General features: G+C 45.5%; 1 protein-coding gene across 1 annotated transcript in view; it reads left to right on the top strand.

Annotated features, from left to right (window-relative positions):
* The window catches only part of cacna1ab (calcium channel, voltage-dependent, P/Q type, alpha 1A subunit, b), a 144,665-nt gene extending 118,117 nt beyond the window's left edge, over window positions 1-26,548 (top strand). The window contains exons 41-50 of the mRNA XM_046373888.1: window positions 2,168-2,273; window positions 2,631-2,738; window positions 5,900-6,000; window positions 9,497-9,618; window positions 9,954-10,089; window positions 12,201-12,314; window positions 15,625-15,660; window positions 19,404-19,605; window positions 20,512-20,750; window positions 21,324-26,548. Of these exons, the coding sequence (XP_046229844.1) occupies window positions 2,168-2,273; window positions 2,631-2,738; window positions 5,900-6,000; window positions 9,497-9,618; window positions 9,954-10,089; window positions 12,201-12,314; window positions 15,625-15,660; window positions 19,404-19,605; window positions 20,512-20,750; window positions 21,324-22,052 (1,893 nt within the window). The 3' untranslated portion in view covers window positions 22,053-26,548. The remainder of the gene's footprint in view (window positions 1-2,167; window positions 2,274-2,630; window positions 2,739-5,899; window positions 6,001-9,496; window positions 9,619-9,953; window positions 10,090-12,200; window positions 12,315-15,624; window positions 15,661-19,403; window positions 19,606-20,511; window positions 20,751-21,323) is intronic.
* Window positions 26,549-26,787: the final 239 nt, after the last annotated feature.

Here is a 26,787-nt window from a genome sequence, read left to right as displayed (position 1 = left end):
TTTTATGAGCCGACCTCTTCTCAGGAAACTTATGTCAGTGTTGTTTTTAGTCCTCGTCTTTATCTCTTGTGTTGTTCTGTAATTTTCAGCCTCTCTCTTATCTTTCTTTTCTTTCTGCACACACACACACACACACACGCCCACACACACACACACACACACACACACACACACACACACACACACACTGTGCTCCTCTCTCTGCTAATTCCAGTTGAGCCACGTTCTCTTGATTCCTCTTTTACTCTTTCAGTGTTTTCACCCAATCCTCCTATGCCTCTTCATTCTCGCCCTTCCCTTTTTATCTGTAACTACATCTCATTACCAAGCTTAGAGCCGCCTAGTTTAACTAACTGCTGTCCCTACCATGTGTCCCCCTTTGATAGACCCCCTCCTCTACTCCCACCCCCCACCCCTCACCTTACCCTGCTGTACTACTTTAAATTCTGGTTGGTCCAAAACAGAAACAGAAACATCAGTCATCTCTTTTTGATCTTCTCTGTGATTTTTTTTTCTTCTTTCAGGGAATGCCACAACTCTAATCCTCTCTAACTCTGACAACCCCCTTAAGACACTGCACCCGTTTGGCATTGAGAGAGATCTTGACTTGATACGAAGTACTACCATCACTGACCAATTTGACATTGATTAAGGGAACCAATAATATAAAAATATACAGAGCGAAAAAAAATATGAAATGAATCTGTCAATCAGTAGGGTCAATTCAGTTGGATTGAGGATACTCTCTTTGCGCGGATGCACGGCTGCTTGTACTGTGAAACTTGGTTTTTAGGGAAGTTGGGGGGTAGTGGGCTGGGTAGCTGGGAAGAGTTGGTGCTTAGATAATGGGAGTAAATTTAAGGCATGTTGCATGCTCTGTGTGTCCAGGTTTTGGGAGTTTTCTGGGGGTGTGTTGTGCGGTGTTGCATGCAATCCTTGCACTCTGTGTCGCATGGCTATGGGCGACATCGAGCCTGCCTGTCTGCCTGTTGCCTGCCGAGCGCTGTGGATGTTGGCCGATGCCCACCGCCTGCCGCACACTTGGCTTTGGGCATGCCCGACACTCACGCACGCTCAGGAACACGAGCACGTACACAACCCCACCGTCATCGTACTGCCGTGCTTGCTGTCGTCAGTGCCCAACGCTCATGTTCGTAGGTATATCCGATGGATGTCAACTGGTTGGGATAGGAACGGCAAGCGGCCCCGGCTGGCTCAGCTTGTTATGTTCTATCCGCAGGTTTCTCCATTGGTTTTACCTGGTATAGACATGTAAAGACAGGGAACCTCCTTACAGGTAGGGGGAGCTCTATAGCGGATGCCTCAAATGAAACAACAGCAGTCTCCTGAAAAATTTGCAGAATTACTCCAGTGATACTGTTTGTTCTCCAGTCAACCTATTTTGTCTCCAAAGGACTCCAATTAAGCGCCCTTAATTGCAGTCTGTGCAAATAATTGTGTGTAAGTTGGCGGGGAGGGATGTTGGGGATGGAGGGGGTGGGGTGGGGGTTGGTGTATGTGTACTGTTATATATTTATATCTATATGTGTGTAACAACAGAGATGTGTAAATGCGCCAGTGCATTCACACATTTAGGGAACATGGGCACAGGTTGGGTCGGAGGCCATTTTGGCTCCGATTGTTCTTCCTTGTGGTTCTCGGCTCTCACAGTTGCTTAGCAGCAGATGGCGCTCATTGGATAGCTGTGCAGTCTCGTAGAGTATCATTGGAAAAACAGGAGACGCAGGAACTCAGCTGTTCAAGTTTCCTCAAGCAAATGCTCTTGCACTTGCAAACGGAAGCACAAATAAAATGTGCAGCAGACTTAACAGATGAAAGTTCAACAGTCACTTAATATAGTATGCATCTATCAGAGGACTCGATGCCTCCACTTGAAATCCACTGACTTGACTTATTAGGCTACACTGATCAGAGAGAATTATAGTGACACCCGGTCATCCTCACCTTAACTCTGATGTGTGTCAGGGAACATTAAGCAAAACATGGATGAATCCAGTCCAACTCTAATTGGCTGTTGTCTATGGAGCTCTCTCAACCTTGCCCCCCAACCTCTCACCCCCTCCCCTTCCCGGAGGTTCAGGCACAGCACACCTTAGCAAAGGACACATGCCTTTCTCATGCTCTCATCCTGACTGGCTCTCCACAGAGGCTGCTGCGTATGGATCTGCCGGTCGCCGATGACAACACGGTGCATTTTAACTCGACCCTCATGGCTCTGATCAGGACAGCACTGGATATAAAGATTGCCAAGGGTATGGCCCTAAAGTACTATAATCCATTTAAGGCTCATTTCAGTTACGACATTCTAGAGTATTTCTGGGTAATTCCCAATAGTGTGACTTTTTTCAGTCTCTGTCTGCTTTCTCCTCAACAATTCCAGGTTGCTTTAGAAAATGTAACAAAACTCTGCCAATTCTGGAACTAACAAGCTACTGTCTTGTTTTGGGTGAATGTGTATGTGCGTGAATGGCTAATTATATTTCTTTTGGCCCTCCTTTCGGTCTGTACCTTCATTGCCTTGTGTTATTGCGTGCTGGGTGTTTGCATATGTATGGATGTGTGGTTTGTGTGTACACATATTTGCACTCTGGGTTGTGGGGGCTACCCAGGCGGTGCAGACAAGCACCAGATGGATGCAGAGCTGAGAAAGGAGATGATGGCTATTTGGCCGAACTTATCGCAGAAGACATTGGACCTTCTGGTTACACCGCACAAGGGTAAGTGACAGGAAGACGGAGCATAGTAGTGTGTGTGTGTCCGATCACCAACTCACCAAGAGGACAGCTTCCACCAGCCAGTGTCATTCACTGCTTTGCATCTCCTGATCAGGCGTCCACAGCAGAAATACACATGCTGCACATGCATACACCAATATACATTCTGTACATCCAAATGTCCTTCCAACACTGTCTTGTGGAAGAAAATATGTCCACAACTACTTGCCAGATTTCAGTGAAGTCCACGGTTCATGGACTGCAGGGGATTTATAATGTATTTTGGCCTTTCTTGTAGCATCGCTATGACAGTCGTGTGCTCATCGCTCACTGCCCTAAGCAGCTGTCACCACGGTAGCAACAAAGAGATGAAGCCTTAGTGGGTTTCCATCCATGAACACAGCAGTTTCTGTATGTTGTAAGGCCTGTCTGATCCAGTGGTATTGTTGTATTCAGGGTTGTACTGCTAGTTATTTGTTTTTAGGTCTAGGGGAATTAATTGCTCTTATGCCTTAAGGCTGTATGGGCTACTTACCAGGCATGCTAGCAATATGCTTACCAACAAGATACACCATATAGACAAAAGTATGCAGACACACCTCTTTATGGGGCTGTTTCTCAGGCTTTGGGCTCGGCAAGGGAAATCCAAGGGAAATCTTAATGCTTCAGCATACCAAGACATTTTGGACAATGCTGTGCTTCCAACTTTGTGGCAATAGTTTGTTGAAGGCCCTTTTCTATTCCAGCATGACTGTGCCCCAGTGCACAAAGCAAAGCTCCATAAAGACATGGTTGGATGAGTTTGGTGTGGAAGAACTTGACTGGCCCACACAGAGCCCTGACCTCAACCCCATCCAACACCTTTGGGATGAACTGGAACGGAGATTGTGAGCCAGGCCTTTTGGTCCAACATCAGTGTGTGACCTCACAAATGCTCTACTGCATGAATGGGCACAAATTCCCACAGAAACACTCCAACATGTTGTGGAAAGCCTTCACAGAAGAGTGGAAGCTGTTAGAGCTGCAAAGCTGTCTGTGTATTTAGAAAGCAGTGCATTAAAAGCATTAAATTCCCTGTTTGCGAAATGGTCAGGTGTCCCAATACTTTTGTCTAGTGTTTAGGACAACAAATAGACACTTACAGACAATGAACAAAGTACTTCAGGGATCATGTTGAGCCTTCATTGTCCATCATGGCCCTGATGCAACATGCCACTCCAGTCTTTCTTTTCTCTGAATCTCCTCTTGCTGGTGTCTAGGTAAGACCCACCTTCTGAATGTCTGGCAGCCGATCAATAGAACAGGCAACCTGTGACAGTGACAGTACCACTGCTGGGTATTGAGCCCTGGGCTCTGTGTGGTAGCTGGGAATTTGCTCAATGGACCAACCTGTTAGCCTAGTTTTTATAAAATTTGAATTGGGAAGGGTTGAGCCATTTTGTACTTTGATTCTTGCTAAACAGATTTTTCCATCCAATGGTCACATAGCGGTTTTCATGTTTAGAAGGATGTTGCATCTTTTTCCTAAGTGGCCCAAGTATGTCGTCATCATCCTACACACAAATGCACCATGTCATATATGAACTGTAGGCGCACCAGCACACACACGTGTACACAAACACACAAAACACATGAGAGTGGAGTCTGTGGACACAGTAGCACACACACCTACACTGCTGATCTCTCCACACATTCAGCCAGTCCTGCTATCAGGGGGTGCCTGCTATAGAAGATCCTCTATAGAAGTCTTTTCACTACAGAAAGAACTGAGCAGCAAATAAACCAGTGAAACCGATTGAAGCTAACGAGCTCATATAAAATGATGAGGTGATGAATGACGCACTAACATGAATACAGGCTAGTCTAATGATGCATGTTTAAAACACCTGCAAGTTACTTGGCTAAACGCATGGCGGCTAATAAAATATAAGATATGCATTGTCATGTCTTATTGCCCAGTGATATAATTAAAGTAAATAAGATATGTGTGGACATATCTTATCTTTCGTTATATAAGTCTTGCTGCTGGAGGACTTGTAGCCATGTCACTATGAAAAAGGCACCACTCATTCAGTAAGTTCACTGCAGTTATTTAACAACCAAAACAAAGCTCAGTATTTTTCTGATTATTTTTTTGTTTTTTAATGTTTCCCATCCAAACTCTGGGGATTCATGTCCGGAGTTTTTAGAAAAAAATTGAGCTCCTGTTTTCCAAGGATCATTCAGCTGAGGTGTCGAAGGGTTTCTTAGTGAGGTGGCTACCCAGGCCTCAGCCTTAGTGTACCCCAGGTTAGATGATTGCAAGGTAATAAGAGAATGTTAAAACGTGTAGGTACGGCATCTGCCTGTGAAAAGACTATCAGCTTTGTTGTGTTAATGATTGTATTGTGTTGTTATATTGTATTTGTCTGTTGTACACCAGCAAGTGAGCTCAGCTCTGTTTCAGTTGAGGCTTCGCACCGAACGTTTAGACGGTGAATGTTCCCTCAAGACAACAAAAAACATACTGATCTGTTACAATTTGTATTTGTATTGAGTTGCTTTGTCTTTTTAGTTTGAAAATTTAAACACAGTTCTCAGTTTTGACAATTTCCATATTTTCTTGGAGGGAAAGCAAACATCAGCCAACCTTTCCATTATCTTGTCTTATTATACATACAGATGTACAGAATATCATAACCTTTTTAAATTTGCCTTGGAAATTGTTTGCCACCTGAGCACTTTAGATTTTAAGGGCTAATGCATCTTCAAATAGATTTTGATGTTTTGAATTTATTTTCTTTTTGAATATAGATTTCAATTTGTAAACAAATTTATCTAGTTCTTGTTATTGTGCATTTAATTATTAATTTATTAAATGCTTTGTTCCCATCCCTGTGTTACTTGTGGTCCTCCATAATAATGAGCTCTACGGTAAAGCATAAAGTCTAGATACAAGGTCACTGTGTGTGAGCTGGAGGCTTACCTTATAGGAATTCATTACTAGATTGACATAAAACAGAATTGTCCCATTCGCTGGTGTACTCGGCACGTTATTGTAAATTTCTGTGTGTGTTTTGTGTTTTGAACTGTGTCTCGTCCCCCACTCCCATTCTCCCCCACGGCTCAGGGTCCCATCCCACTCGGGTCTAATCTTGCAGGGTAACTTGTCATTTTCTCAGCAGCCACAGACTTGACGGTGGGCAAAATCTACGCCGCCATGATGATCATGGAATACTACCGACAGAGCAAGACGAAAAAGCTGCAGGCCCTGCGAGAGGAACAGGTAGACTCCATCCCTGAGACATTCCCTGAGAGCAAAAACACCTTTGTTTGCGTTTTCTCTTCATCCTCCTGGCCTTCTCTTTTGATACCATTTCCTATTTAACCTTGGACTGCCAAATATGGATTTAAAAGTATAAGAACCTTGTCTTATACATTTAAATCTCAGCTACACTTCAAAACTAACTCCCCACCTCCTTCTCTGCCTGCACCATACATTTAATTAGCATGCTAAACTGAAAATCTGACTCCCTTTTTAGCACCTTGTTGCTCCCTTGGCCAGCTGTATTCCTTGCTAACAGAGGTATCCAGCTGTTTTTCATTCTCTAGCTAGTTTGCAACCTTTCCTTTTCCAGCTTCTTCAAGTTTTATTTGTCTTTTGGTGTCTGAACAGCGGTTACGACGGTTTACTGTTTTACAGCTGTGGTTTTTGAAGTTGGTATTATTCTGAACAGTGAAGATGATGATGATGGTGATGATACCACATGGCCTCACCTTTTGTTCCCTGTCAGTGCTCTTTCCCTCCTGTTGATGAATGCCTCTGAGATGCACTCGCTTCCGCTGTCGCTGTATTTTCTGTCCATGTCGTGGACACATGGAAACATCTCTCCAGTCATGTAACACCTCATGTTCCCTCCTGCAAGCCATCCAGTCAGTCCTGCACCCGAATGCTAAATTTCATGTGATACAATTAAAGTCCAAATTTGCTAAGGGAAGGGTTATCAGCCTCACTTTTATATTGCCTGAGATTTTGAAGAACAAAGGAGTTGCATTGATGAATGGAGAGCATGTTAGTCATTTTTATTTCTTTTGAACTGCAAAAACAGTGCGTGTTTGTATGCTCCTAAATGCATCCATCCCATTGGACTGAATGGCAGGTCCACACAGGCTTTCACCACGTCAGCAGTACACAAGGACTTCGACCAGTCTGCGTGTCTGTCAGTTTGCCATCACAACATTAACTCACCTCTCTTCCACTGTGGCCTTTTATTGTAAAGGGGTTCCATTTTAAAGGAAGAATCCACCCAAAAACATCATAATAATGTTGCAAAGGTTTTGATAATTTTTCATTTTCTTCTTGTGGCTGTCTTGTCAGTCACACTGAGCTGTTTACAGTAGAGCTAAAGTGAAGTCTTTCAGCAGAATAGCTCTTGTCTGTCAGGAGGTGAAGGTCCCTCTCCTTCCAGTGGACTACAATGGGACCTTATTTTAGAAAGAATATACATGGTAATGGAAAGATACAAGTAAGTTTGAATAACACACATGATATATATATATTCTCATAAAAATGGTGTTGCTTAAGCCTCACCGAAACTTCATTGAACTGGTCCCGCATGCTAACTAGCTCAACAGCATAGGGTCTCCAAATGTCTCGTCTTCTGCAATCATGCGGGAACAAAGACAAAGATTCAGTGAAGCGATACTGTGTTATAATATTGTAGAATTATCGCAGGGGTGTAACGAAAAGACCACCTTCAGACAGAAACTCTGAAAATAAATCCTGGTCTCATGAAACAGTGAAAGTGAACCAGGGGGCGGATTTTTTCTCTCCTCATTTGTTGTGCTCATTTCTCTCTTCCTTTGTCCCTTCCAACTCTGTGTAGTCCTTGTGCCTCTCCATTGTTTCCTGAGCTGTTGTTGTGTCTCCGGTATTTTGTTGTTGTCTGTCTGTCGTCCATCGTTCCTGACTTCCATGCCGTCTTTGTCTTTCTGATGCATTCGCTTTATCCTTCCAGGAAGAGATGAGTCCTTGGCTTGTCAAGCTCTCGCTGTTTGGTCAATCCACATCGATTGTCACCAAGTTACTCTAACCAAGACCCATTCTCTCCAGTCTGTGTGTGTTCGTGAAGCTGTCTGTTTGCCTGTCTGTCTGCTGTGGTGGTTGGTGGGATGTGGAGTGGAGGTTCCTGTGACCTGTGACTCCATATGTAATCCGTCAGTCCATGGACATACTCCATTAAAGTCTCTGTTCACGTCCGCACCACAATCCATCGAAATGTTTGTACCATGGATTTTCTCAGGATGCAGCACTGGAGCTATCCAGTGTCAAACAGGACTGTCCAGAGACAAACTTGAGCCATTTACCTCCATGGCACAGGAGGTGACGACTGGACAGGTTTAGTCAAGCTTCTGGCAGGCTGCCAAAGGCCACATTTTTTAAAGCTGCGCTTACGTTACATGTTCAAGGGAGGACATAGAAGGTTTTAAGTTATCTTTCCCTTTGGCAGCCATACTGATGGAGGGCAGCTCTTGGAGAACAAAAGGTGTAAGTGAATATCTGTTTGCTGGCTAAATATTCACACACTTTAAAGAGTCAACAGAGCTCATCTGTCATGTGATTTTCTGAGCTTAAAATGTCACTTTTATGCACTTTTGCTGGATCAGCTTCTTTGGTGTTAAAGACAACACAACGTAGCTGCATTTACATGTGTCTCTGCAGAAATATAATTCCAGCTGAAGCCATCTCTGAAGCTACGGCATGTTGTTTATTTGAGCAGAGATGTGCTACCAATTGAGTTTAATGTTACAGAAACCCACATTTGGAAATTAATCTTACAACCTTTGGCCTCCTTAGAAAATCAGTCTGCTCCTCCATGACAATTGGTACATCTGTTTGTACGTATTTAGGAAGTAACTGCAAAGCCTCTGTTGGCACCTTCATCAACCAAATAACCAGTCTTTCCAACGATCTGCTTAACAGATAAAACCATCTATCAAAATGTTTGATTGACATTTTCGATGGTGTAGCCGGAGGAGCTTCCTGTCCAGCAGATCGGCCTGATGTGTCAGAGGAGGTTTTGGACGTGTGTCTGTTTCTGAACAGGCTTCAGTCCATCTGCATTCATTTAGCACTTGATTTATTCATTTAGTTTCCAGACTGAGGAGAGACATGACACAGGCTGTAGCAGTCATGAGCCATCGCCTTTAAGCCACTCCTGAGAGGAGCGTATTACCCAGGATCCCCTGGGAGGAAACCTGCCAGACCTCTGACCTGATGGAAGCAGAAGTTGCTATTTCAGGATCAGATGTCTCAGATGTCTTCCTACAAAATGGCATGTTACTCAAAAAATGAATCAAGAGGTGGCAAAATGATTATTTTTGAGTAAAATGTCTTTGCTGATGATCTGTTTCATGAATATGGTAATCTGTTCCAAGACCTGTGATTTAAGAGCAATCAAATGCCTAAGGTAGAAGTTTTCCTCTGACACAGATCTGAGATCAGCTTCCCTCCCTGAACATCAACTCAAACTGATACTAAGGAAACAGTCAAATAACATTAAATCTAGCCGAGTCTCTTTAAACACTTGTTCAGAGTGGTTAGCAGATCCCAGATGAGTAGTCTGGCAGGGAACTTTACCTTAGAGACCCACAGCCATGTGCTTGCCGATGGCGCCCCCGTGTGGGTGCATGCTGCGAGTGCATCCTGTGTTTGTGTCTTGTGTCGGCCCCCTGAGTGTGCCTGATACCAGCCTGCAGGCCATGTCGTGTATCTCACACAGAACCGAACGCCATTAATGTTTCAGCGCATGGAGCCGCCCTCCGAGGGAGGGGGCACGGACGGCCAGGGGGGCCAAGGCCTGAACGGCCTCCCCACCACCCAGCCGGACAACCTCAACAGCATGTGAGTGACTGGACACGGGTGGAGGCCCTACGTGTAGTGCTTTGAAGTGTATGAGAAAGCAGGAAATATCTCTTGGTTAGATTTGTAGGAGAATCTTTCTTCTTTTCATGGACAGTTTGTGTGTGTTTGCTGTTCTGTTGTTTATTACCTAAAACAAAAGTCCTGTGAGATGAAGTTTGACCTTGGGGGCACCACCCCCTGTGCCAAATGTTTGGTGAATACTGATGAAATGAGCTTCTTGATTGGTCAATGAATATCACTTGACTGTTAGTCAACTTGTGAGCTGCTTCAGTTGAAAACCTGCCTGAGTTGTAAACCCCTGACTTGTGTGTCAGACCTCCTGAGGGTGGCATGACTGAGAGCCAGTCGTGGGTGACGGCCAAGGCCCAGGAAATGTTCCAAAGGACGGGCAACTGGAGCCCCGACAGACCCTACCCCGACGATCCCCATGACAACCGTCACAACCCGCAGGTATGATGGGCACTTTACTTTCCATTCTTATGGAAGCTATTGAAACTCCATACCATAATATGTCCTACTTTATTTAAGGCCATTAAACTTTGTGTGTAAAATTCATAAATTGAATTTTTGTGAGTTTCACCCTCTCCAATGCCCATCTTTAAGCAAAAGTCAAAATATTGTAAACCTCTGGGCTCGCTGGCGAGTTGCAGATTAAATGCAAAGGCACAAAACTTTTCTCTGGACAATAAAGACAAATTACAACCAGTGTTTGGAAAGTGGAAATTTTTTTTGGCTTTTTCAGGTGAGAATTTCATTTCAAATTATCAAAAGTGGTTGGATGGGCATTTCAGGGATAAAAGATGATCATCTGTCAGGTCATGAGATCTTTATCAGTCACGATAAAAACGTGAGAACCTGCCACTTTATTGTCTCTGAGAAGAAGTGATTTTGACGCGCCTCCAGAAGAGTTTAAGTTGTTCACTTTAATGTCCATGTTTGAGTGTCTTTGTTGTGGAAAGACTGAGAACTATTCATCCTGCAATCCGCTCCATCACCCCTAACACTTTGTTCTTACCAACCTCGAATAATTTAGTTCAGAGTTGAATCACGCAAGATCATCGTATGAGACTGTGGTGTCTCTCTGTCCTTTGAGCTCTTTTCTGTCTCTGTCTTCATCCTCCTTTTCAAACTTCACACCTTCACCATCTTCCTGTTCCCTGATTTTCACTCTTCGGCCTCCTCTTCACTGGGTAGTTTGGAGTTGGTCGACGTGTCTTGGGATGTACACATTGTCCCCCTCATTCCACACGTCTGTTGGGACGTCCATTCTTCTCCAGCCCTTCGTCTCTCTCTTCTGTCCCGTGACTGATGTACTGAGATGTATATGGATTTGAGATTGTGCCTTGGACGATTTTTCTATTTCAACAATTTTTGAAATATTTTTCTGTCCCAGTTTTGGATCTTTGAGTTGGCGAAAAGATGCCACCGTTTCCTTAGAGGCCTTCACCAGTGCTGAGGGTTTGGTTTTGTGTCACGATCTAGAACGAGCACCCATACAGAAATCCAGTTCAGAACAGTTTTATATATTAAGCCACAATCCAAGCAGCACGATGGGATGGCGTATAAATAGCAGAGCACCTTGAAGAACAATTTGCAAGTCATGTCATGCATTTTCAGCTTTTCATATGTTATTTTATAAGTTTTGGAAATGCAAGAACGGATGCAGGGCGGCACGGTGGTGCAGTGTTTAGCACTGTTGCCTCATAGCTAGAGGGTTCCAGGTTTGAATCCCGGTCTGGGCCCTTCTGTGTGGAGTTTGCATGTTCTCCCTGTGCCTGCGTGGGTTTTCTCCGGGTACTCCGGCTTCCTCCCACAATCCCAAAAACATGCACATTAGGTTAATTGGCTACTCTACATTGCCCCTCGGTGTGAGTGTGTGGTTGTCTGTCTTTGTGTGTCAGCCCTGCTATTGATTGGCGATCAATCCGGGGTGAACCCCGCCTCTCACCTGTAGTCAGCTGGGATAGGCTCCAGCCCCCCCTCCCCCGCGACCCTGACGGATAAGCGGTATGGAAAATGAATGAATGAATGAAGATAGGCTGAAGTCAAGTGACTTTATAACCGGCTTACATCTATGAGGTGCAAACTCTGGTTTTCCCTATCAGATTTGCACCTAAAATGACACGTGAAAAGCACAGAATGCATTATGATAACCTGTGAAATGACCTTACACAGTGGCGTGTTGTTCATACGCCATGTGATGAAACCAGCCTGATCTGATTACTGTGAGTAAGTCCATGTGGTTTTAAAACTTATAACCCAGTCAGTACCTACCTCATCTAAATGTTTCAGCGCAAATTTATTTTTAAGCACAACAAAGGTTGCAACAGCAAATTTATGCAGCAACAAGTTGCATAAATGAAGACAAAGTTGCAGTCTTTCATGCCTGAAATTGCAAGGAAAGACAAAAAAACAGCATGGTAAACTTTCCTGACAAATCACTGAATTTATTTCATGTGCCCCCCCGCCTCAGTTAGCACCTCCCTCGATTAGCCGAGGACCTGTGAGAGTCCCCTCCCTCAGCGGACAGTGGTCACGCCCCCTCTCGTTGTGTTTTACAGACGGTAGAGATGAGGGATATGGGGCGGGACGGGTACTCCGACACTGAGCCCTATCACCCAATGGATGGGCACGGGCGGACCCTCTCCATGCCCCGCCTCTCAGCAGACAACCAAGTGAGCACCTTCATCCCACCACCATCATCACTCTCCATCACTGTCCCCGTTAACAATGACCACAGCCGAAGTGAATTAAAAAGAAAGTCTCTCCTTGCATCCGAAGCGGAGAAGAGAACAAAGCCTGAAAGAATCCAAAACTTTTTTTTTTCTGGAATCATTTTTACTATATTTTCATTTTTAATAAACCAATAATAAATAATTAAAATGTTTTGACAGGATGCAAAGAAGCAGTGAGACTTTTGTAAATTCACCTCCTGCTGTCTGGCCTCCCGGTTTGCCTCCGCCTTCCCACCCCTCCTGACACCATCCTCCCCACCAGCCCCAGCCCCGCACCCCCTCCCAACCCCACCCTTAACCCTCTGCTCATCCAGCAGCCGACCCACCGCTGCTCAGCTCCTCTCTGAGCTAACACTGGAGCATAAACAGAAGGGGTCGGCGTGCTGGATAAGTGTTCTAGATACATATACAGGTATGTATCTAGGAGACCCGTATGTATAGAATATCTGGTCAGACCATCTCCTGTTCCCCGTTCCACCCCCATTAAATCCTTGGTGTGTCTGTCCTGTGTAAACTGTGGCCAGAGTTAATGGCTCTCCTCAGCTGTGACAGTGAGGAAAATCAACGAGGAAACTCAGTGAGTGTGATGAGCAATAGAAGTCATTCAAAATGAACAGGACCACATGGTACATAAACTGCAGGCTGTCACTTCTCTGTGTTTGGAAATCATTTCATGGCATGGTGATCTCAGCATCACTGACATTCAGACAAGACAAGAGTGTGGCACAAGTTTAGATCCCAGTTTGACATTTCAATAGAAGTTTAACCATTGATATGTGAAGGAGAAGCCCCAGATGTTCTGTGTTTGCTTTCTGTCACCCCTTAAATGACAGGCAAATTTGATTTTGTTTCAAAATGCTAAAAAAGAAAAAATCACAAGATAGTGGTTTAACCTTCATTTGAATGAGAAAAAAGTGCTGTGGCCTCACAATTTGATAAAAATCTGCACCAAGCAGGGCCAGTTAGGTGCAAACCAAACTCAAAGTGTAAAATCTTGCTTACTGATGTTGAAATCTGGAGACACAAACTTCTCCAGCAGGTTTGGCTGCTTTTGCACATGTTGTGCAGTTGAGAATGTGAGAGGGCACACAGCAGGACATGTAGCACCCGCTTATTGAGGTTACATCTGTGATTCAGACAAATGAAAAAAGATGGCGCCCAATACGGGAATGTTAACAAACTGTAAAATCAAAGAGCGTATGAAGCCAGTGAGAAAGGAAGCCCTCCTGTGCGAGTCTGATCATCAGACTCGCACAGGAGGGCTTCCTGTGCGAGTCTGATGATCAATTACTTCGCTTTCGTCTTGCTCTGTTTTTTTTCTTAAATTTAATTTTTACTCTTAAGTGTTGAAATTTACATTTATTGATTTCCATGTTGGACGTGTGGACTTTGCTAAGAAGCCTCTGGCTGCAGTTGCATACACACACACACGAGCCTTCCCATACGCCCAACATGTCACTGCATCCAGTCGTGTTGCTCTCACTTGGGTATGTTGGTTGCTTCGTGGAGTGTGTTTTGTGAGGATGAGGTAGGAGAGGAATGTGACGTGCACATAATCAGAGGTGTGTGACGCGAGTAGGCGACGTCTTCCTGTTCAAAGTCTCTGATTTGTGAGATGATGTTTGACGCTTCTCTTCTTTTTGTCCTCTAAAATACACTCCACAGTACGCTGTGTAATGCAGCTGCAGGTCCTACGCTGTTACATGTGACGCAGTAGGGCTGGGACATAAGCACACAATATACTGTAGTATCACTGCAGTTTTTGACCAAATACTTCAATATGGAAATTGCAACAGTGTTTCTTTAAATAAGAGATGTCTGATTATCGGTTAAAGGAAATGCAGCCTGTGGTGGAAAGTAACTAAGTAAGTCGTTACAGATTAAACCTGTGGTTTGCAAACTTTTTGGCTTCTGACGTCTTAATGAGTTGTTAATGGCCCTCTGAGCTTCTCAAATGCTTTCATTTCGATAAATGATCCAATGATTGACTATCTTACCACAAAGTCAAAGGTGAGAAAAGAGCTCAGGATCAGGAGCTCGGATTTAAGTACCTCAGTACTGTCACATGGTGCTTACACCTGATGCTACACACTGTTAATAATCCAATTATGTCATATACACCATCTGTCAGCGGGACCTAAGAGTACTTTTGCTTTTATGCTTTAAATACATTTTGCTGCTTACACTTTATACTTTTATCTGAAGGCTTTTTCCACCACTGAATGCAGCCTTCTAAACCAGGAAAACTCTTTAACGTCACATCACGATAAAACGATGCCCCAAACCTAAGAGGACTCGCATCACGGTCTCGATATGCTGCCCAGCCCTCTGATGCAGACGTAGCAGTCGGTACTTTATACTCAAACTGCAGTAATTTCTTCGTTTTAAATCCAATGAGCTACACACAAACTGCAGTCAGTTCTGTTTCCATATAAATGATATAAATGGACAAGCTCCACCCATTTGCTACACAAACACTACCTGAGCCAGGTGTTATTATTCTGCTGACAGTCCTGGAACTTACAAGTCTTGGTGTTAAATATAATTAAATAGTAACTGAGCATAAGTGAAGGTAGACTGCTGGATTGTCAGAAATGTCTTGTGTGTGTGTGTGTGTGTGTGTGTGTATACAGTATATATCTGTGTGTGTGTGTGTGTCTGTATACTGTTACTTACTGCCTTCTAACACTGCTCTGCCTTACAGAGAGCTCATGCTGTTTCGGTAAGTGTGTGTGTGTGTGTGCACATCTGATATTGTCCTCTGTCCTCTGTCCTCTGTCCTCTGTCCTCTGTCGCTCACCGGCACACCCACCTCGCTCTTATGTGTGTGCTCTGGCCTTCTTTAAATGAACTGGGTCCTCTCTGCCGTCTCTCTCTGTCCTCCCTCACCTCGCTTAATGTTATGTTTTTCTCTCCTTTTTGCCCTCGTTTTCCATCCCTCATGTTCTGTTATATATGTGTCCTCCATCTCTCTTATCCCTCTCCTTGTACTTTTCTCTCCCTCCCTCCCTGCCGCCCTCCCAAAACACATCATTTATCTCCTCAAAGTAATCTCCTTGTCCTCCCTCCCCTCCTCTGCCATTGTTTCTCATTCCTTCTGTTTATTCATTTCTGTTTCTCCTTCGGTCCTGGCGGCTATGCTATGTCGGGCCTGTGCTCTTTGTGTGTGTGTGTGTGTGTGTGTGTGTGTGTGTGTGTGTGCTACACTGCTCTGCTCTACGTATCTTCTCTGTGTTTGCCTGCTCTGCAGAGGAGGAGACACAGGCCTCGCGGAAATAACCTCAGTGTATGTACCTCCCTCCTTCCTCCCCCTCTTTCTCTCTCTCTCCCCCTCTGTTGATTCTTCACTGTCTCTCTGTCTTTTTCAAACTGGATCTGGACCAAAATGTCAGGGCTTTTAACGCTGCAGTCAGCGCAGGGCTAAAAGCATCCTTGAGCTGAGAGCCCCGCGATGAGAAAGCTTTCACACTGGAGCAGCTCACAGTTCCTGTGGGCATTTAAACTGGGCAGCTGAAGTGCAGTGTGAATTCGTATCAAACTTGGGCTAACCCTCCGTTGAAATCTGAAAGCGGGCTAAGATATCCCATGGTCAGCTTTTATTCTCAAAGCTAACCTGTAGAGTGAAAAGGCCGGTGGTTTTCTGGGTGTTTAAAGCCACGTGAGGTGCCATGCGGGCGGGTTTGAACTGCAGCAGGACAGATCAGGTGGTGACTCATGGAGCCTATTCAGCATCACAAACACGTTCCATTTTATATTCAGGACAGCTTGTAGGTTTTTATTTTACCCAGTTCAGTTTTTATGTTATTTTTAGCCTGCATTTTGGTCAGTAGTAATTTCATAAAAATGCTTTCTGTAACTGCCATGAACAGAGTCTTCAGTGAGATACTGAGCGTCACCAACTGGACCTCAGTTTGTGTAATGTGCACACACTCATTCTGTATTTCATCTGTATTTTAGTGCATCTGAACTCGTCTTTTTCTGCACACAAGAGCAGTCTGACACAGTACATGTAGTGGTGCACACTCGCTTCTGTCCTGCAAGCGAATCTGCTGTTTGATCGACACTGCAATCGTAACCTAAACAGTTGAACAGTGAGACGGTTCAGTGGCGAATCTGCGGCAGTTTTCGACGTGCCAGTCGTCATAACTTTAAGTGGAATTTGCATGTGCAGCTGTTGTTGGCTGACATAACGCTGTAGTGAACCTTTTAACACCAAATCCTGAGGTGAACAAATTTGCTGTCACTCAGAGGCCTCGCAGTTACTGCGAGGGACAAACATCCATGTCTTCATGTCCTCTCATCCTCCCTTGGATCAAGTATTTACACATTGCGTGGGTTGTTTGTTTTTTCTGCAACTTTTTCTGAGACCACCTGAGCTGTTCTGACGCAGTGGATCCAACCCACCTGGTGCTCCGAGCCATCAGCTGTGACCTGAGCGTCACTTTTCAGATCTTCCTTCTTTCTTTCTTCCCTTCTTTCTTTCTCTGCGTGTCTGCTCGTGTTGAAGTCGCTATGCTCTCCATTGTTTGCCTCCATGACAAATCTCCCTGAAGTTCTGCTTGTATGCAGCGTGTGTGCAGGGCAAGCGTGCGTGCGTGTGTGTGTTGTGTGTGTGTGTGTTCCTTCCTGTTCGTTACATGTGTGTTTTGGTCTGTTGCATCCCCTCAGACTGGGTCAACAGTGTATGACAAAGCATGGACTGGCCTGATGTGCGTTTGCTGGCCTGCACTCGGGGACTGGCAGCGTGTCGGCATGTCGTTGGTCATGCATGACGGGGCAGAGCTCTGGTTGCCGTGGATGCAAAAGGAAAGGAAGTGATGCTGCTGCTGTCATTCATTAGCCTGAAGGGCGGTGCGAAAGTTGAGGAGGGAAGCTCATATTGTAGTCTGTAGTCTGCTCAGTCTGTCTCTAAGATGCATTTTGATATATTTATGATACGGACAGAATTTAGTTAAAAGTATAAAACATGCTCTCCTCAGCGATACTGAACTGTATTTACCTTTGTGGGATTACAACCCAGCCCTCCCAGTTGACTGTTTCCACAAAACTTAGTTTTATCACATCTCATCACGTGCATCGCAGCGGCTTACACGCATCGAAGCAAATGCATTCGGAAAACGTGTGAAGCAGCGCATCCGTTACGATCGCGTGTGTGTTAGCGTGTTGTGTTGTGCGCACACGTGTTAGTCCTGTGCTACGCAGTGGGCGCGAATGGCTTGTGTGCACGCTGCTGGCAGCTCCTCTCGGGTCGGCGAATCCCCTGGTGTTCGTCTTTATCCGGCCTGCTGCTTTTATCGTCAGGGTGACGCCAAGCTCTCCGGGGGTTCGGAGGGTCGGCAGGGTCTTGTCCTGGTCAACAGAGCCTCATGATGGCCCCAGCGAGAGGAGACTGGTTCCAGAATACACTATGCACAGCCGCACAGCTGCAAACACCTGTGGAGAACTAGATTTCCTTCACACGTACACGCAATGCAGAAGGCAGTTTTATTTAAAAGCCCAAAAAAGGCCAGAAGTGAAAGCCTCTGTGCATTGGCGTCACCAAGACCAATCAACAGCTGAGTTCAACATGTTAAAACCCGACAGTTTTGCGGGGATTTTGGAATATAATAATCAGTCCTGTTGGGTTTCCCTGTTGGGTTCTTGCAGAGCATTTTTGACCAGGCTCTAAGGTTATGGAATGTCAGTTAGCCACCTGGCAGCCATATTTGATTTATGTCACACTCCGTGTTGGCAAACGATGCCTATATGAGAAGAGTTTTTTTATAAATATTCTCTGAATTTGGCTGTTTTTGTGATGAACAGAATAAGAAATGAAATAGCTACAAATATCTAAATAAATTTAAGTGGAAAGTCTGTGTTGATCTCAAGTTGATTGAGTTAATTAATGAATTAATTAGAGCAGTTTTTTTCCCCCTCCAAGTCGGTGAGATTTAATTCTTCTACTAAACACTTGTTGCAAGCTTCTGAAGTATTGGCAACGTGTTTTTTCTTAGTTGTGCTTCTTTGACATTATAACACAAGTTATTGGAAATAACTGCCTAAGTTCATGTCACTTTATGTGCTAAAACCAGTTCTAATCTGCCAGGTTTCACATTATGATCATTATTTTTTTTAAATCATTATTCTCAATATTTCCAAAACACACGAGGGAGAACAGGATGAAGCTCAATGGTAACATCAGGGTCTTTGTCCAGTTGTCACTTGTCCAACCAGCATCAAGCATCTGATGTTCTCTGCCGCTCTCGTGATGTACTAGCTTTGACGTGGAGGCCGGTGGAGTGTGATCGAAATCAAATATGGCTGCTGTTTGGAAAGGTCCAGCAGACTGCTCTGCCTTGTGCATGTGAGGCATGGTTTCTACGGCCGTCCTTCATGCTTGCTCTCTGTCTCTCTGCCCCTCTCTCCTCTTCCTCCCTGTTTATTTTCTCATTTCGTCCCTCCATGTTTTGGCGAACAAGCATGGTGTTACGTGTGCTTGTCAAAGGCTTGTTAGTTTGGGGTTTTGGGTGCTTTGCGTCAAGCCATATGAACTCAGTAAGCCGATAATGTGATATGATTTAAGATGGGTCAAATAGTGCACACAGATCATTTTAGTGTGTTGTTTCAGATCAGACGGGTGCAGGTTTGCGACGCAGAACAACACTAAGTGTTCATATTATCCAAACAAAATGCAGCATGTCAAAACCTGAACTGTCCTAATGTCATTCACCGACACCCACCTAAACCAAGACTCACTTGGTACGGCTGTTTGACCCACGTCAGATGCTGTCAAAAGGCACATGAACACATGAATGCACAAGCTCTGAGGCAGTGCCATCACTGAAATCAGCTTAGTGAGTGTTGAGCGTCGTCACCAGTCAGGATGCTTTAAATCTCAACTTCTTTTCTCCTCTCTTTCTTCCTGTCTCCCCCACTATTTTCTCTTATCTCTTTTCTGTTCACCTTATCAAATCCTCTCCTACTTTATGTTCTCCCTATCTGTCTGTCCTTTCTGTACTTGCGTCTCCGCTCTGTCCTTCGTCCCCCCAGACCATCACGGACACCAGTCCGATGCGTCGCTCCACCTCCAGCCTGGTCCATGGGCGCACGGGCCGGGGCGTGAGGCTGGATGACTACTCCCTGGAGAGGGTGGTGTCAGAGGAGGGCAGACACGGAGGAGGACGAAGACACAGGGACAGGAGTCACCGTACTTCACAGCGCTCCCTCACCAGATACACCGACGCAGACACGGGTGAGTCACTCGCAGCAGACATCCATGCTACCGCGAATGCCAAACTGACACCTGTGTAGCATCCACACGTCAGACAGTATACAGCTGTAAACGTCAAAGTGCTTCTCAAAACTCCAGTTTAAGTACTAAAAAAGGTCTGACTTCCTGAATGTGAAATTACTGGCTCTTCTGCATAGCTTCCATATTCTGTAAGACATGCTTGTCCTTAAAGAAAAGAAAGGACATTTAGTAACGATGTAACATAGTGTCTGTAATGTAAGTTACCATGGTCTTGGTGAATCCTCAATTCTGATTGGCTGCTGGTTGTCAATTCCTTCTGAGTAGTTCCAGTTAGACTGTCTGCTGCACTGGTTGCAGACCTCCACAGCAGAAATAAATTACGTGAAAACAGAAAAAAAACAAACATGCATTTATGGAGCTAAGAGAGCCACGTTTTACAGTCAAGTCTTGGCCCAAAGAAGTCCTTGAAAAGAACTCTGTTCCAAGCAGATGGTCCACTTCATCCCTAATTCCAAGTGCAAATTGCATGCTTCAAAACTGATGCAACAAGGCTGGCACAGTTAAACTCTAAATCCCCGGTATAATTGGAGGGCTCTCTAATCTGATGGAGGAGACTCTCCTCTGCTTTCCGGACTCCGTAGTGATGATGGGGTTTTAAATTAGTTTCCTTTGCTCTACATTTCACTGCACAGGTGTAGTGGATTTTGCGTGGATAGGTATTTAATTTTTGTTGTTTTAATTTACATTTAAATCACTTTGACTTGTTTTTCCCATATGAACCACTGCACAAACTTGCAAATCTTACAAATCTCAGTTCGTGTCTCCTCACCTCACATAACTGAAATCTCAACAAAATAATAAGTGATCTTGTATTTACAAATGTAAACTCAGAGGTCTCCTTGCTAGGCCTGGGCACAGACCTCAGCACCACCACGCAATCGGGCGACCTTCCACCCAAGGAGCGCGAGCGGGACCGCGGCCGCACCAAGGACCGTCGCCACCACCATCACCACCATCACCATCACAGCTCCATGGACAAGGACCACTACGGGCCTGACCGCCATGATTACCCCCACAGGCATCCCCATGACCGCCACTGGTCCCGTTCACCCAGCGAGGGGCCTGATGGACGAGGACACAGACAGGTGGGCTTCAAAAGCTGAGATTCACGCCAAGGGTCATAACATATTAGAGACTGTTTCCCATTTTTGTTCAACAGTTTTCTGATATACATATATTTATCTTAATTTTCATGTGTGTATTAAATAAAGCTTTTTACTCAGTATGCTTCGGATTAAAGCACTTAAGCTCTTAAAGTCTTGTGGATGTTCTGCACTGTCAGTATGAATTCTTCACTTCACTGGTACTTTAGTTCGATCTTATACCCAGTAAGAGTTCACACAGAGTCATGCACCTACTTATGGATTTCAATCTCTCTTTTCTGTGTTATGCTTTTTTCTTTATCACTGTTTCTCTCTCTGTCCATTTTTCTTCAATGTGACATGTGGCTTCTTGGTGTCAATTTTTTGCCCCATCACTGTGTTTTTGAATGATTTTCAATGGTTTATCTATCTATCTATCTATCTATCTATCTATCTATCTATCTATCTATCTATCTGTCTGTCTATCACCACCACTCTACTCTCTTCTGGTCGCTGTTGTTGTTCTTGTTGTTGTTGTGGTGCGTTTTGATTTTCCTTGTTTACATTTTGCTGTAGGGCAGTAGTTCGGTGAGCGGCAGCCCGGTCCCCTCCACCTCGGGGACAAGCACTCCGCGGAGAGGCCGTCGGCAGCTGCCCCAGACCCCTGCTGTCCCCCGTCCACATGTCACCTACTCCCCCGCTGTCCGCAAGCCCAGCTATGGTCCACCAGGGCCGGGCCGCCTGCGCTCGCCCTCCCCAAGACACTTCTCTCCACCAGACCATGATAGGGGCTACCACCACCGACCCCCATCACGCCACGCCTCACCACACCACGGGGGCTCCTCGTCCAGACACGGTTCGCCACGCTCTCCTCGCCACCAGTCCCCGCGCTCGCCCCTTCACGGCTCACCTAGGTCCCCTCACCGAGGCCGCTGGAGCGGGCCTCCTCCTGGGGACAGCCTGGAGGGCGACGGGCCCTTCTACGAGCGTGACTATGAGTATGAGCGGCACCATGAGCCCCCTGCCTATGAGCAAAGCCTCTCTCATGGCAACCCACACCCACATGGGGGAAATCCTCATCCTCACCCACGCTCACCTAGGACTGCCCGCCACGGGCCCCCTCCACCCCCGCACCCACATCCACGTAGGGTGCCCAATGGCTACCGCTCATCCTCACCTTCTCCACATCGGCGGGGCCCTCCTGGGGCACCACCCCATCCGCACCATCGGCCCCCACATGCCCGAGGGCCCCGCAAGGGCCTGCATGAACCTTATAGTGAGACGGACGAGGATGACTGGTGCTAGCGACCACTGGGAGCAAGGGATAAGGGCAGGAGAGGAGAAGAAGAATAGCAGCCTCCAGGCTCTGGCCTTGTAGACTTTTAATAAAGCATTGGTGGCGAAAATGTTGGTGGTGGGGGGGGTGGAACGCCCTCCAAACCTTCACGCCTCGGACTCTAAATGAGCGGGAAGGGTGGTGGGGAGAGGAACGAAGGTGCTGCAAAATAGCCTTTTACAAATTTTGTTTAAGACTCAGAATCAGTGACAGAGCAGCACATGGATAACTTGAAAAAGAGACTGCCAAGACCACTGGGCAAGGCCTGGACACAGTTTACCTCTGCCGCTCTCAGTCTCAGAACTACACTACAGAATGCTATGCTTGACCAGCAAGGCCAGGCTGCAGGAGGAGGAGAGGTGCAAGCATGGGAGGAGCATGTAAAATGGGCGAGGATGATCGCCACTCACGAGGCCTGAAAGTACTTCTCCCAGACTTTGGCGTGCCTGGACGGTCTCGTCAGATGTGTGCTCGCCAGTCTGCAGTCTAATGTAATAGCCTAAAAATGAGCAGCAACACAGAGTCCACTGCTTTGATTCTGCTCCTTGAACAGAAATGTTTAAAGAAAAATAAATTAACAAAAAGCCAGGACCCCCTAACCCTTACAAGCCAAGCTATGCCTCCAGAAAATCAAACTTGAACAATGAAGAACAAAATGAAACTTTACGTGACAAACAGTGAAAAGAAAAAAAAAGGGAGAAAAACCACTTTATCTTTAATCTTTTTCCTTTCCAAGGGACAGAACCAGGAAGCTCCGCCTATACTGCAAAAACCAGCCAATCACAGTGCTGGCTGATATTTGATGAGTTTTATCATCTCTGTTTACTGTTAAAGACTCAATGCTGACAGGACTGGTGTGACATCAATTCCTGTCTGGCGGTGGTGGTCCGAGTGCGCTGTGCAGGGTGGGGCTGAGCTCAGGTAACTTGAGAAGGAAGTCGGACACTTCGTCAAGCCCCTTCCTCCTCAGTTACTCGACGCAGCGCAAGGCAAGGGATGACCTGACAGGAAATGACATCACACGGTTGAATGGGGCGGAGGAGAGGAAAGGAGGGATGGGGAAAAAGACTAATTTCTTCAGTATTTCTTCTATCGATTACTTCTCCTTCTTGTTCTTGTTCGGACATTGGAGCTTGGTTCTTCTGTTGCATTCGCTCAGCCTCCTTTGATCTTTTTCGGAGTCCAAAATTTGATGGAAACCTGCATGATTGATTAAATACATACTAGAGAGGAAATCTTAACTGGTGCGGGTGGGACCTGGGGGCTTTATAGGAAACTTTGCATTTAGGTTTACAAAAGAAGTTCCCTTCTTTCAGGCTCTCTCTCTCTCTCTCTCTCAGACAGACACACACACACACACACACACACACACACGTCTCAAATGTAATCTACTTTTTACCCGAAACAGGTCGGCTACTTTGTTTGTCTCCGCCGACACGGTTCAAAAGCTACGTTTCTACAACCTATTAGAAGACAGGAAACGCTGCAGGATCACATTATACTTTCCTGTCATGCTTGAGAAACAAGAGGGAGAACGAGTGGAGAGAAGCGGACTTCTACCACACTTGATTTATTTATTGTTAATGATGATAGTCTCATGAATAATGATATCAATGTCAATGCAAAATGACGATGACAGTGATGATAATGATACTGATGATTGATTGATAGAACTGTTTCTGTAGATTTGTTGTCATGTTATTTGGAGTTTAAGTATGCTATGTCCATCTTGTTGACATCCATTATGTTTTGATCTCCCCCACCCTCACCCTCCCCCGTTCAATGACGTTTACCGGGTTCCTGAGGCCTTCCTGCAACATTTTGGGGTAACAACGGCTTGGGAACTTTTCACTTAGCAGCGTTGCGTGTTGTAACGCAACTCTTAAGATACACTATCTCTTCAGAATGGTGGAGTCAGAGGTCAGGGGATCTTCAGTACCTGACTTGCAATGATTCATGGGGTCAGTACTCTCGTCAAGCCAACCCAAAGATCATGAATTCATGCTCAGAGGCAGGGGTAGACCAGGTCGTTGAGAATGTGGAAGAGTCTGTCTGCCTTTTTACACTGCAGAGGTTTCAGACAACCCTCTTTAGCTTAGATTAAAGTTATACCGTGATTGAATTCTTCCACCTGCAGCCAAAACAAACCCTACAAATTTCAGTCTTTTTCCTGTTTCAGGCTCTCTAGTTTTGTGGTGAGATTGGTTGCCAGCAGTGACAGCCCACAGTATTGGTGGTACAGTGTTGGTGTCAGTATCAGGAGGTGTTTTGTTTTTTTGCCACTAGGGGGCAGTTATCAGTACACATCCTCCCTGCTTTCCCTCTTTTACAGGACAGCCTCCAGGCCACATTCTGGTTTCTAGACCTGGAGTGAAACCTCCTATATCTTTGTGAGGTATATTTATAGATGAAGTCCAGTCCTTGTCAGGAAACGTGAATGTAACCTGGGAGACGCCATATCTGTCCGTTTGTCTATCTGTCCTTCTGTCTGTGCCAATGCTGGCCTCCCCTCCAGCTCCTTCTCTCAGGTCTGGATAACCAGAGAACAGTCACCAAATCACCAATCCAATCACACGAGGTTGTAGCAAAGCCAAAACCTCCTCTGCCAAAACCCGCTTCAGTATCCACCAACCTCTCTCTCCTGATCTGTCTTTTTATTTGTCTGTCCATTTGCTTTGACATCTGTTCTTTCAGCTTGCCAGTGCGTGACACTGAAAACACTAAAGGCATTACAGGACAGAAACACTTAGGACTAATAATTTCATCCTTATTGTTATGAGGGACAACAATTATTGAATATTCAATAACTCTAGGACAAGATGATAAAGTATAGATAAATATAGATGATAAAGTACATATAAATCTAGATATGATGCAGTAGATGTAGTTATAGATAACAGAGTATAATTAGAGTTTCAGATATTTATTTTGCATACCGTTCATGCCCATGACACGGTCGACGATCTAGCTACTCTTGAGAACTCGCACAGTTTTTTTCTTCGCAAGTCGCAGAAGCCAGAAAACAAACCCCAGTCCACGTGTTTTGACTCTATGCAGACCTCATGAGCATCACCATCGTATTATTTCGGAGGAGAAACTGCAACGCTGTGGTACTGTAAAACGAATTAACAAAACAGGAACACGCAGATCCGAGAAAATGTGAAGATCGACACCACGTTTGCACACGTCACCTGACATCACGCCCACAGTGAAGCCCGTTTCTTTCCACGTACCTCTCTCACTGTCTTTTTCCTCCCTCCTCCGTTTTCCCTCGCCATCTTTCTCTCCTCCCCCGAAATGTGTTGCCTCCAGACCTGGTAGTTGAGCATAGTGTAGTGACGATGGGGACGGTGGTGGGTGGTTGGAGGGCTTGTTTTTGTTGATTGTTTAGTTGTTTGGCGGGAGTCGCAAACCCGAAACCACTCTGCCCTCACCTCCAATCAAGAGAGGTTACGGCACGTGGGGACGCTTCCCAAATACCCCCCCCTACAGAGCCACAGTGCCTTCTGTATCAGAGTCACATTCATCACTCCTCCCCAATTTCCTCACCCCCAGCCACTCCCGTCTGTCCCCCTCTTATCCTCTGTAGTAGTTGAGATCAGCCACACTACGCCTTAAAAGTCAAGTCCCACCGGCTCCCATGCTAGCACAGAAACAGGGACCACAGTGAGGAAACAGCCAAGAGGCTACACTTGAAGTAGGAAATTAATGTCACGCCGTGTATGTGCTCGATCACTTGAAAGTCCCATTCAAACATACACAGATTCTCGTAAATGTTGCCAAAAAACAAAAAAGGATCCACACATTTTGAATCAGACCTTTTAAAGACTCAAACGGTCATCACCAGATGACCAGATGCTGCTAGCAAGTTGGCCCTCTTGGCTTCACCCTCCTGTCAGGTGTGACATTTCGTGTCCATCCCAGACTTGTCACGGGTCCAGTTTCAGGCGGTGTAGTGAGAGGTTTACAGAGGTGCAAAGCAGTTCGCTTACTTCTCAGGTCCCTCTAGAGTTAGGTAGCTAGATAGTTAGACCACGTAGGGAAGAGTCAGCTGCCAAATGAAAAAGCAGGTCTCGGACTGAGTTATTGTATGGTTTTACCTGGCATGGCGTCAGACGTTGTAATGTTGACCCCACCTCCCCTTCCTTTCACTAACCTACATGACACGCTCTGACTCCTCACCTTCACCATCAGCGGCCTGCCGACGCACCAACACACAACGCCAAGCGTGTTGGCAGACGAGCAGGGAGCACCCACTTCCTCCATTTTGGTTCCACGAAACCACTCGCTTTGTCCAGAATTGTAACAGCGAATCCAAAATGGCCGACACACAACACTGCCCTTGTGTGAAAGCATGTTGTGTGTGTGCTTTTGCGAGAACTAATCCACTTTTTTGGGGAAAAAAAGGAACATCTTTTTTGTTAGTTTTTGTTTCACGGACTTTTTTGGGCCGAGTCGGGGCGGCGGGGGGGTGTTGAAAGGTTTTGCTCAGTCATCGCTTCTCTCCACATCTGCTCTCTGCGTCTTCATCTCCTAACCTCTAACTACTCACTTTTTATTCTCTTCTTCGTTATGGGACGAAGGGAAAACCAACACACGCACCAACCCATCCACTCAGTCGGCTGTGAAATTGTGTCAGTGGGTCAGTCGTGAGGCAACGTGTCGACAAAAACACGAATAAGGGCTCTCTTTAAAGAAAAAAAA

Source organism: Scatophagus argus, chromosome 2 (genome assembly GCF_020382885.2).
Source record: "Scatophagus argus isolate fScaArg1 chromosome 2, fScaArg1.pri, whole genome shotgun sequence".
In the NCBI taxonomy this organism is placed as follows: domain Eukaryota; kingdom Metazoa; phylum Chordata; class Actinopteri; family Scatophagidae; genus Scatophagus; species Scatophagus argus.
This window is presented reverse-complemented; position numbering and strand designations above follow the sequence as displayed.